Source organism: Pundamilia nyererei, unplaced genomic scaffold (genome assembly GCF_000239375.1).
Source record: "Pundamilia nyererei isolate P.nyererei 1_Seehausen unplaced genomic scaffold, PunNye1.0 scaffold00074, whole genome shotgun sequence".
NCBI classification, from domain to species: domain Eukaryota; kingdom Metazoa; phylum Chordata; class Actinopteri; order Cichliformes; family Cichlidae; genus Pundamilia; species Pundamilia nyererei.
The window spans coordinates 1,102,094-1,113,723 of record NW_005187475.1 but is presented as its reverse complement, the minus strand read 5'-3'; the positions used below and the strand labels follow the sequence as shown (position 1 = coordinate 1,113,723).

General features: G+C 39.7%; 1 protein-coding gene across 1 annotated transcript in view; it reads left to right on the top strand.

The window, feature by feature from the left end:
- The window catches only part of LOC106456264 (exostosin-1-like), a 42,848-nt gene extending 31,723 nt beyond the window's left edge, over positions 1-11,125 (top strand). The window contains exon 5 of the mRNA XM_013911882.1: positions 11,044-11,125. Within this exon, the coding sequence (XP_013767336.1) occupies positions 11,044-11,125 (82 nt within the window). The remainder of the gene's footprint in view (positions 1-11,043) is intronic.
- Positions 11,126-11,630: the final 505 nt, after the last annotated feature.

Below are 11,630 nucleotides of genomic sequence, written 5' to 3'. Positions count from 1 at the left end.
AAGTAAATGTTTTTTGTGTGACTTTCAGTTTCTCACATTGTTGTAGATGTTGTTCCACTCCTCTTTACGCTTCAGTTTATTGAGGTTTGTGTACATTTTTTTATGCACAGCTCGCCATCAGGCTGTGATCTGAACTTTTTTTTTTTTTTTGACCATTTTAATGCTAAAGTATTTTGTTTTGACGGTCTTCAGTTGTAGATTTGCTGCTGTCCTTGGAACTACTGATCTGTTGCACGACTCAATTTTGGCCTAGCTTTAGCTGCTGAGATGAAGGCCTCACATCTGAATCTAGAATACTTTGATATATAAAAGGAGTTCATGGATGACTCATTGACTGCAAGGTACCCAGGACCTATGACTGCAAAACAAGCCCAAATCGTCACCCCCCCCTCACCACCACCACCACCATTTAGATTGATTAGGAGAAATGTTTCATCACTCATCCAAATGACTTCTTCAGTCTCAGCTAGACTGAAGAAGTCATTTGGATGACTGACGAAATGTTTCTCTCACTGAAAACGTTACTTCCAGATGAACAGAACACTGATATTTGACACTGATGGTTTTGCTAATATGTTGCCTTTTGTTTTCACCAAACATGGTGCTGTGCATTATAGCCAAACATTTCCACTTTAGTCTGAGGTATTCTACTCCAGTACTTGAGAGATACTTTCCTACTCCAACACAGCTGAATTAAAGGTTTGGATAAACCTCTTCAGCATGCCATCGAGTTCGGCAAAGGCCCGGTAACAAGCTGTTCATTTGATTCAGGTGTGTCGGAACAAGGATGCATTGAAAAGCTGCAGGATAGTAGCTCTCGAGGACTGGAGTTGGACACCACTGCTTTGGAACAACCATCAGATGCAATTTTGCAAACCCAAGCTGTGCAGCTGTGGTCATTTATAGGTATTTTCACCTGTCAACCCTTCCAAAGAAGAAGTACTGTTATTAACTTAATATTAATATTTACAGGTTTTAATAGGACTATAGTGTCTGAGATGCAGGTCCTGTAGTTTCTCTAAGCATTGCACGGTCTTACCTTATCCAATCATTTAAATCACAGTTAAAAACCTATTTGTTTAATCTCGCTTTTCCTGCTTGTTAAAGGTGTTTTAATGTTTACTTACCATATGTACGAGAATATGCACAAGGGGGATTGTCAGGAAAGAGATGGCTATTTGGGAACACATCCCTTGTATTAATATTTTGAAAAACAAGTTACCGGCACATATTTGCATAACTTTTTATGTATATGTACAAGTAGCGGTAATTATAAGTACGAAACATGTACTGTGCTTCATAAATGAGTAACAAATGTAGTGTATAACAATAACCTACAGCACACCAGAAAAATAGATTCAGACTACCTTTTAGGCTCAGGTGCAGCGACACGGCTTTAACAAGAAGAAAAGTCAGTCATTCACCACCATCTTTCTCTTCTTCCTGCGCACTAAAACCACCAAAGTCCTCTTCTCCAGTGTCGGAAACGAACAGGCTCAGGATGGCTTCGTCATCCACTCTCCGCTTCTCTCCTTCGTTGTTGCTTTCAAAACCAAAGAAATCCTCACTGTCAGTGTCAGAGTCGAACACCCTCTGCAGGGCCGTGGCGGTGTCCTCCTCTCCATCACGCAGCAGTCCAGCCCTTCGAAATCCGTTGGTGATTGTGGATGTTTTCACACTTCCCCACGCTGTCAGAATCCACTGGCAGACTTGGGCAAAACTTGCTCTTTGCATGCGACCAGTTTTGGTGAATGATTTATCGCCGCTCGTCATCCACGCCTCCCACTGCACGGGTAGTGGTACTTTGAACGCACGATTCACACTGATGTCGAGTGGCTGCAGGTGCTTCGTTGTGCCTCCAGGAATCACAGCTGGAATCGAGTTTGTGCTCTTAATGGCTGCTTTCACAGAATCTGTGATATGGGCCCTCATGCTGTCCAAAAAAAGCAACGCTTTCTTTGGCAAAATAATCCTCCAGGTTGCTTCCCATAGCACTCTTGCAGCCATTCCTTCATTACGCTTTCCACCATTCACCCTTTCTTGTTGACTTTAACAGAGGTGTCGCTCGGGATCTCTTCTCTTGACATAGTCATCCACTTAAAAATCACCGTTGGTGGAAGTTTAAACCCTGATGCTGTGCAGCCCAGCACACAAGTGAAATTCGTTCTGTCATGGCCAGTGGTTCTCACAGTGATGGTTGATTCACCTTGCTTGTTGATTCACCTTGCTTGTTAACAGTCCTAGTGAGGGGCAGGTCAAACGTCAACGGCACTTCATCCATATTTATGATCTCGTCCAGTCCGACGGAATATTTGTTTATATCTTTCTTTGTGTGAAATTGCGGAAGTTTTCTTATTTTCTCTGCATAGTCGGGAGGGAGTTGATGACACACAGTCGCCCGCGCCCTGATGGACAGTCCTTTTCATTTCATAAATCTGTGACACCAGGATGGCCCACCTCTGAAATTTTCTATCTTCATTTCGTTGGCGACTGTTTTGGCTTTTAGTCAGATCTGCACAGTTGAAACACCTCGCCCGTTTGCTCTCTGTGTGTTCACCCAGTCTTCAATACAGTCTTCAAGTTTGGGCCATCTGCTCTTATTTCCTCTGAAAGCTTTTTTTCGTCTTTTTGCACTGAGCCAGTTCATCACGCTGGTGTCTCCAACGTCTCACCATTGATTCGTTTATACCAAGGGTACGTGCAGCAGCTCTATTTTCCTTGCTAAGAGCCAAATCTACTGCCTTTAATTTGAAAGCTGCATCAAATGCATTTCTTTTGTTTGCCATACTGAGGGTTTGTGAATGAAAGCTTCCTTTGCTCCTGTAATACTCCTCTTGCGCTTGCTTATCAAGTTTGTTTTTCACGCTACTTTGTACAGCACTACGTTGCCTGGCGGACGGACATGTGCCCAGCATACCACTCTTATACCCTTGCACTCTTGTGTGTCTGATCACATGCCCTTCCGCCAGGTAACGTAGTGCAGTACAACTGCAGAACAACCAAAAAAAATCCTCTTACGATATCACAAAAATCATGGACAATCCATAGAAAAGCTGCACCTGACTAAAAGCCACAGGGTTCAAAGCTTGTGCAAAAACTAGCGGCTTATAGCCCGAAACTTACGGTAATTTTTATAATTGTAGAACGATGCTTCAGATCGTTTGGAAATGGCCTTAAAACCTTGACATTGTGGTAACACGCACCTGAATGGTCCAGACCAGCAAACTGCCAAAAGTTCTGCTTTTATAGATGTGCTCACATTTACTGATGATAGGTTAATCAAGTGCATTTGATTAGCAGCATTGAGCTGCTACATGCTCTCCTAATTCTTGCGGAAGCAGAACTTAATTTTTCAAAGGACTGCTCAGAGGCCTTGTGAAGATTTTCTTTTTCACATAACTGTAAGAGGTGTGATCAAAAGTTTTGCTTTATAAAAATCATACCTAAATTAATTTTGGCTACTTCAGTGTGTTTCTTGTTCAAATCTGGGCAGCTTCCAGCATTCTGTCTACATGTGACTACTGGTTTTATTCTACGGATGGGGACAAATTGTTGACAGCTAAATCTGGTGAGAAGGATATCTTGGTGAGGCCCACAAACGTTGTTTTTAAAGCACTGTGCACACAATGGCACAATTGCACATACTACAGTATAGATTGTTTGTGACAAATTCTCATCCTTAGATGTCTCTGAATGTTACCGTAGAACTTTTCTTTAAGAGTTTGATTTTGGAAGAGTTTTTCATGCTCCACACATCTGTTAAAAATGACAAGCACCTTACTCCTTTCTCCTTATGCAAAGTTAATTTGACACAGACGTTAATTCCTGCTTCCATATAAGCATGAGGTCTGTGGCAACATGCTACATGCTCATACATGTAGATATGTACATGTAAGTGGTTATACAGGTATCTAAAGAGTAATCTAAAAATAACATCCCCTCTGGAAGAAGTCCAGAAACGTATATGTTTTAAGTATAAGCTGAAATAAAATAAACTTGGACATGAATACTGTTCACATCAGTTTTTCTCAGTGTTGTTTCATATAATGTGGAGAAAAACAGTGAGATTCCACAATAACTGTGATCCAGCTCTGATTGCACAGATATTGCTCAGCTCGCATGTAGTTTTTTCAAATCCATGGGAAAGTGCTTGGCTGTCTTTAGTTTGTTAGATGTTTGCATCTCTTTAACAGACACTTGTTTATCTCATCTCTGCCATTTGGCTCTAAATACACAGCGTAGAGTTTGTGTGTTGAAAGCTTTGCCCACAGTTTCCCGTGGGGCAAGTAGTGAGCGACACTTAGGTCCAACAGTGAGCTGAAGGCTGCACAGACTGTTGGGTTTCTATGGGATCAGAAACCTTTTTACACAAATGGAAATAATGCACGGGGAGCCTTTAGCTCAGTGTTTTATGTAGAGAACTAAATAGAATGTTCAGTATTTCTGGAAAATAATCTGACTGGAGGATTCATCGATGGGGATTTCAGGTCTGTGAGCCAAAGGGAAGAGAACAGGGTTCATGTGGACAAATACACTGCTTATGGCTGTGTGTTGGATGTAAAACACACAGTAACGCACATGAAATAGAAATAAACCTAACCCAATAAAACCTAAATGCTTTCACCATACGGTTAAATTAGAAAAGCCTTTTACATAAATTTATAGCAACTATTTGCATTAATTATTTTGGGGTACTTAGAATAACTGGAAATGGCACAGCACCAAGTGGGAACATTTTGACTCACTACTCCTAATGGTAAAGTCGAACCACCTCAAGGAGAAGCTAATCTCTAACAGCAGATTAGCTCATTGCTTTTAGTGTTAAATTGTTCATGCTTTTCTTTTATATTACTTTAATATAAGTTATATCTGCATTCATTTTACTCTGTGTGAGATTTCAGATTTTTTAAGTGCTTACCTGCTAAAAGCCTATTTGCATCATAGCACTAATGTATGGCATGTATGGGGACCCTGCAGTCTTTCCACTACTAGTTGTGGAGATGCAGTTGAGGTCTGCTATTTCTTTGAGTCATGCAAGCTGAAAGCTCATGTAAAACTAAAGTAAAAGGTTTCATACACATGAAAAAGTATGCATTTAATTAGTACACATATAAAAAGTAAAATGAAATACTGGTAAGAATCTACACATTTGAACATTTTTGTATGCAAAGCTTTTTGCATCAGTTTATCTTTGAGGTGAATGTACAAATTATGTAAGTTAGCTCACGCCATGTAGCAACTACAGCACACATCCTGCAAACACAGCGTGACTCCAAACAAGCTGGTAAACTCAGCAGGCATCTAATATGTAACGTGTGGAAACGGCAGCAACAGTTTCTTCACCGAAACATTTCTTTAGACTCGTCATGTTGATCTCACACGCGCGCACACAGCAGTCGACACCTGCACAGATTGTTGTGAATGGTGGATGTGAAACATGTTTTGTGATTTCATGTTCCTTTTTCTTCTTTTTTTTAATGCTGAGTTGAAAAAGGCTTGTCACCAGCTGGATGAGCTTTGGTGCCAACAAAGCTTCACAATTTTTCATTTAAACAATTATGTTTACACCTTACTCCTCCAGTGTGTCCCAGACTTTAGTTATGAAACCACCTAATGGGAATTGGATGGGATACAGACGGACGTTTAAATCCTGTGAATGCATTTTAAAAGATTTCTGTGCTGTTCCGCCTCTGTTGATATGTGCTGTAAGTACACAGTCTGACCCTGCGGTTTCACAGATATCAAAGTTTAGCAGGTTAAAGTTGTGAGAAGTGCTGCACAGGAGTACAGAGGCATGACATGAAAAGTATAAAGCATCAGGGTCAGCACTTGGGTCATATTTACATGCATACACACATACAGCTCAAACAGTGTGAATGTGAATTTTTTCATCTGTCGTTACTTTCATGCTGAGGACAATATAGCATTAACTAAAAGCTACGACCAGTGGAGCACTGTGGTTCTACTCATTCTACTGAGCAACTTCTAATTCAGAGTAAAGTTGGAGCAGTTACTGTGAGAGTCCAGAAAGCCTATTTTCTATATAGTCAATGTGAAAAGACTGCCAAGTTGGAGCTTTCCCAATGAAAGCACAAAATGTGCATTTGGCGACTCAAAAGAGAAAAAAAGTGACAGTGAAAAAAGCACAGGGGAGAGGTTAAGAGTTGATTGTCCTTTTTAGCTGAAAGCTATAAAAGCTTTCTGTGAAAAATGCTGTTAAACATTCGGTCAAAGTTCAGAATGGCTGAACACAGTCTTGGACGGACAGATCCACTAAAATGAGGTGGTTGCCCTAGACTGACTGGCTGCCTGGCAGCCACCAACCGAAATACTAATCAGCACTGGTTTCTGGGTAATAACACTTGTTTATATATCTAACTGAGATAACACACTGCACAAACATAGACATAAACATGAAGGACATTATTAAGAGAAGATTATGTCATACTTTACTAAATAAATGCTGTTGCACTGGTGTGGCAGCTAGAAAAATAATTAGTTTCAGTGGGCTGTATCTTTCCAGATGTTCATTCATATGTTACTGTACAGCAGATTGTCTCTGACTGAGTGCTGTTCAGCCAAAAAGAAGAAAATAACGTGCATCCTACATGAATCCCAGCATCATATTCACATTTTAGTACAGTAAACCAGACTGGACAAAATACTGAACACAAGTTTATAAACCTATTTACACAGAGTGAGAAGTAAATGAATTCAAAACTATTTGGTGATTTACTGATGAGCACTAACAGCAGTAATGCGTAAAATACATAAATAACATGGCTAGAAAATGAATCAGTAATTGTAATAAAGATATGCTTTGTACAGTCCTGTACTCAATTATTCAAATATTTGAATAATTCAATATTCAAATCTTACATTCACTGCATTCACCTTCACCTGCCAAGTGTCTTCTCCATATTTTCTTTTTTTTGTAATTTCATAATCAAAGATGTAATTTTATGCCCTACATTGATTGCAGAATATGCCCAATGAATTTTTCTCATATAACTGAATATAGCATCATAAAAGCCTATGATGTGGTCTCCTTCACATTGGCGTAGTGGTTAGCACTGTTGCTTCACAGCATGACAGTCCTGGGTTCAAATCCATTAGCTAGCAACCAGCTCTGGGGAGTTTGCACTTTCTGCCTGTGCATTCTCCTCTGGTGCTCCAGTTTTATTCCACCATCCAAAAATTGATTGGTAATTCTCAATGGGCCATAGGTGTAAATGTGAGCTTGAATGGTAGTCTGTCTCTATGTGATAGATTGGTGAACTGTCCAGGTTGTACCTTAGCTTTTACCATATGAACACTGGGATACCTGAATAGGAAAAGTGGCTAAGAAGATCACTAGATGGATAGATATTAACATGTATATTTGGAAGTGAAACACGCTAGAAAGTAACTGACTTTGCTTCTGAATCTTAACTAAACTTCAGTTTAAAAGTGGAGAAAGACAGCGTTCATTGGAATATGTTGGTCCTTTTAAGTGGAAACACTCACAGACATCACAGTGAGTACATAAAGTGTTCTCTGGCAACAATGCTATGACACACCTCCTATGGCAGTAGAGAGACCAGCCTCACTCCCACATCTTCATGTCAGAAAGGAATCTTTTCATATGTGTGAATGGGTGGATGACTGGATATGTAAAGCGCTTTGGGGTCCTTAGGGACTAGTAAAGCGCTATATAAATACAGGCCATTTACCATTTACCATTTATATGACGTAGTAATCTTATGAAGTGGTTTATTTGAGTAGCTTTGACGTCCAAAACTAACTTATCAAAGACTGAAAACAAAGTAAAATAGCACAAAAAACAAAGCTTAAACACAAACTGACCTGGCTCCATTCAGAAATCAGCTCTTGTTCTTCAGCTGAAGGAGAGGACACAGCCGACGTCAGAGTGCTTTTGTTCTTACAGCATATGGCCTGTGTGTTTGTGAACAACTGCTCTTTCTCTTTTAATCATTCTGTTTCGACTGTTTGGCTTACTTTAATTTTTAACTATCTTCTAAGTTTTGGTGTGTGTGTGTGTGTGTGTGTGTGTGTGTGTGTGTGTGTGTTTTAATAATAATAGCAGCTCTGCTGTCTCTTTGAGTCTAATTGTTTATAAAAATCATTTTATTTTGTACAGTTCTTCCCCTTTCTTTACTTTCCCCTTTCCACCAGACTTCCTGGGGAAAGTAATAGGGTTCAGTATTAGCACAATAAGGCATGTCGTGTGTGTTTCTGTAATGCCAATGGTTTCTCTCCGAATGGTTGTGTCTGACATACTTAAATTTGAGTGGTTTGCTTTTGAATGCAACTATGCAAATTTCAGCAAATACCATATACAAAAATTGTCATATAAATAAACTAACCCAACCCAAGAATACTGCTAAAATATCCTAGGATTTCATAGTTTGAGATGCAAGATAACTTTCAAACACTTACAGATCCAAAGTCCCGCATTTTGAATGTGAATCGATTTCTGAAGCAGAGCTCAGTAAATACTTCCTGTTAAAGTGATGACACATACGCATGCAAGGCCTGCTCTGGATGCGTCTACAGTGATGCCGTCCAATTATAGGCCAGAATCAATGGCCTTGTCATGTCTCTGCAAAAGGTTGCTTATGTGAGTACACAAGCGCGCACACATTCACATTCTCGCCGGCAGCGCAAGGTCAGGACCATCCATCAGGGTTCTGCATCAAGATCGTCCCTCTCACCTCTCACCAGCCTGACTTTTTAAATGCCTGTAGAAGCAAGGAGTGTTTCCTAACCCTTAAAGAGATAAGTTGTGGCACTGAGACAAACATGCAGAAGAAAATGGTTAAAAACAGACACTAGGAGAGCAGAATGTGGAGAAGAGAGGTAAATAAATCAAGTCAAGGTTGTGGCCTTCCTGTCTGAAAATGACATGCTTCTGTAGTGTGAGGGGCAGAGGTGGAAAGTTTTAATGCGTGTGAGCTATGCGTCATTACTGCCCTACACAGCAGAAACACTCCTACAGTGTAAATGTTGAGTGTGTTTGGGAACAACAGAGGAGGTGAAAAGAGGTGGAAAGTGATGCTTTAAAATGCTTCTCCAGCTGTGTGTTGGGGAAAATGGAGCTAGCTGTCATTTGCATTTGTAGCTCAAGGACAAGAGTAGCATTAACCGAGCGTAAGAGATCACTCTGACGGCAAGCACACTTTTTTGTGTTACTGCACAAATGCACCTTCCACTGTCTCCATATAGCTCCTGATACTGGGATTTTGATTTCTAACCTTCCAAAGAACAAACCCTTTTAATCTATATAATCTTGTGGTTTCTGTTTGTTGTAGTAGGAGCTCTATAGGCCAATCATGTTATAGCAGGTTTGGATTACAGGTTAGTAAACAATGCACATACTGTACAGTAGAGAGCAAAAGGGGGATTGGAGTTGCTGAAATGCATTGTATAAAAATGGGCTTCTCTGTGATCATAAGTTATGTTTTTGTTAGGTAATTTTAAATGTATATGTATTCATGAATGGAAATGGGAATGTTTCTATTAAATGGCATGCCACCAGACTAGTCTGTGTTCCCAGAATCCTAAACTTAGTTCTCTTTCATTTAGTCCAGTTTATTATCTTTGAAAATCCAACAAAACAAGCAGACAAGCCCCCCCCCCCAAGAAAAATAAAACACACACATACATAAGAAAAATACATGTGTCCAAAGGTGACCATTCCTGATGACTCTATCCATAGTTCAATATCCATCGCATTGTCTCTTTAAAAGGTTCATATTCGTATGCAGTCTTTTGTACCCAAAAGCACATTTTTCTAGAAGATCCTAACAAACTATTTTCACTGCAGACACAGTAGGGAAAGCATGGGTGTGCTCATAATAGCACAGTATCATTAAACGTTCCAGATGAAGCAAAATAACAAGAGGAAAATGATATATTTGTCGATATGTCAGCTTGTAGCTACTGCAGCTATACTGTCTTTATGTGGACAGATATGGCAAGTCATTAAAGGTTAAGCTATTCTCGAAACATTGTTGTAATTCTGCTGCCTGTCTGCTATGATGTCTCTATTGTTTAACTGTAAGAACTGACAGATGGTGTACACAGCTGGTGAGTGAATAATAAATATAAGCTTTACCTACTGCACATAATGTGTGGATAGCATTTCATAACCAATTTGGCAACTTGGTCAAGGAGATGAAAACATGAAGCTCCTATAGATCTATGTCTGAATCTATATATGTTTGAATAGTAACAGAAAGGCAAATGCTTAGTTGAGCATGCCAGTGGGATTGCATTAGTAAATGTGTGTCAAACACAAAAAGAAAATTCAAAAACACTATTCTTGAAACATTCTCTTAATAAAGGCAATGTTTGATCTCGAGGATCTTTTCCTTGTACGTGTCAAAGAGAAAAATGAGCACTGTCTCCAAAATCAAAATGTATTAGAAAACTTCAAGCAATGAATGAATCTGTAAAATGCATGTCATCAGTACTTTATTATCCCTGCAAGGTCAACTCCTGACAAGTAAAACATGTTTAAAGGCTTTACGGTAAGGTTGAACCAACTCAGAGCCCTTTGAAATCCTGAAGAGCCAACACCAACTAAAAACACGGAACCAGAAATGACTACCTGCAGTTATTTCCTAATCTTTACCAAGCGGCATCTGGTAAAGGCTCCAAAGACATTTGCTAAATGTTAGGAAATAATAGCTCGGAACCATTTAAATTGAATCCTGATCATGCTTTAATAGTATTTGCGCAGCACAAGGTGTCACCAGGCCATTCATCTGTCACAACCCCATACAGTCAATTCTCATGAAACTGATCCACCAAAACATGGGGCAACCAATCATTTCAGCTTGGAGGTCACCTAGAAAATCGTTACCAATAAAAGAGAAAACACTTATTGGGATTCTTCCTTCTGTCATGCAGAAAATATTTATGTCCCACATTTTCTACTAAAAGTGCCAGTTTGCGCTTTATTGAAACGAGACTAAAAGGTCATGGTATGCACAGTACGAAAGGAACAAACGTGCACTTTCTTTCTGCGTTTCTACGCAGGATCAGAGCTGAGAGGAGGAATAGGAGATCAAAAGAGATTAAGAGGAACAGAACGGGAGCTGGAGAGAGTTTAACAAAGTGAACATTAAGAGGTCAGATATTGTATAATTAATCAGAGCTCTGCGAAGAGGCAGACGCTGTGTATGAATCTCAGAGATGATAAAACATTCATACACGCATTCACATAGAGCCACTCTCTAAGAGCGCAGAGCTTAAATCTAGTGTCATTCCTGTCTCTATTTCAGGCTTAAGGTTTACTTTGCACCACGGACAATTTAACAGCAATTTGAACATTTCAGTGATTAATGCTGGCGACCAGGGACACGAGTGTGTGCACAGCTTCTGTTTGTGGATGCATGTGAGATGAAAATAGAAAGGCTTAGTCAAGGTTTGTGCTCACGAGAGATGACAAGATCTTGTTTTTCTGGCTATGCTGACTTACATTTATAGCAATACAAAAACTGATAAATGCAGCATGTGAAATGGACACATTTTTGTGCAATGCTGCAAAGTTTTAAGGCTTTAATATGTCGGCACAATGCTGTTCTTCTAATGTTTTACTCTTCTGCATCATTGAAGTGCTTTAT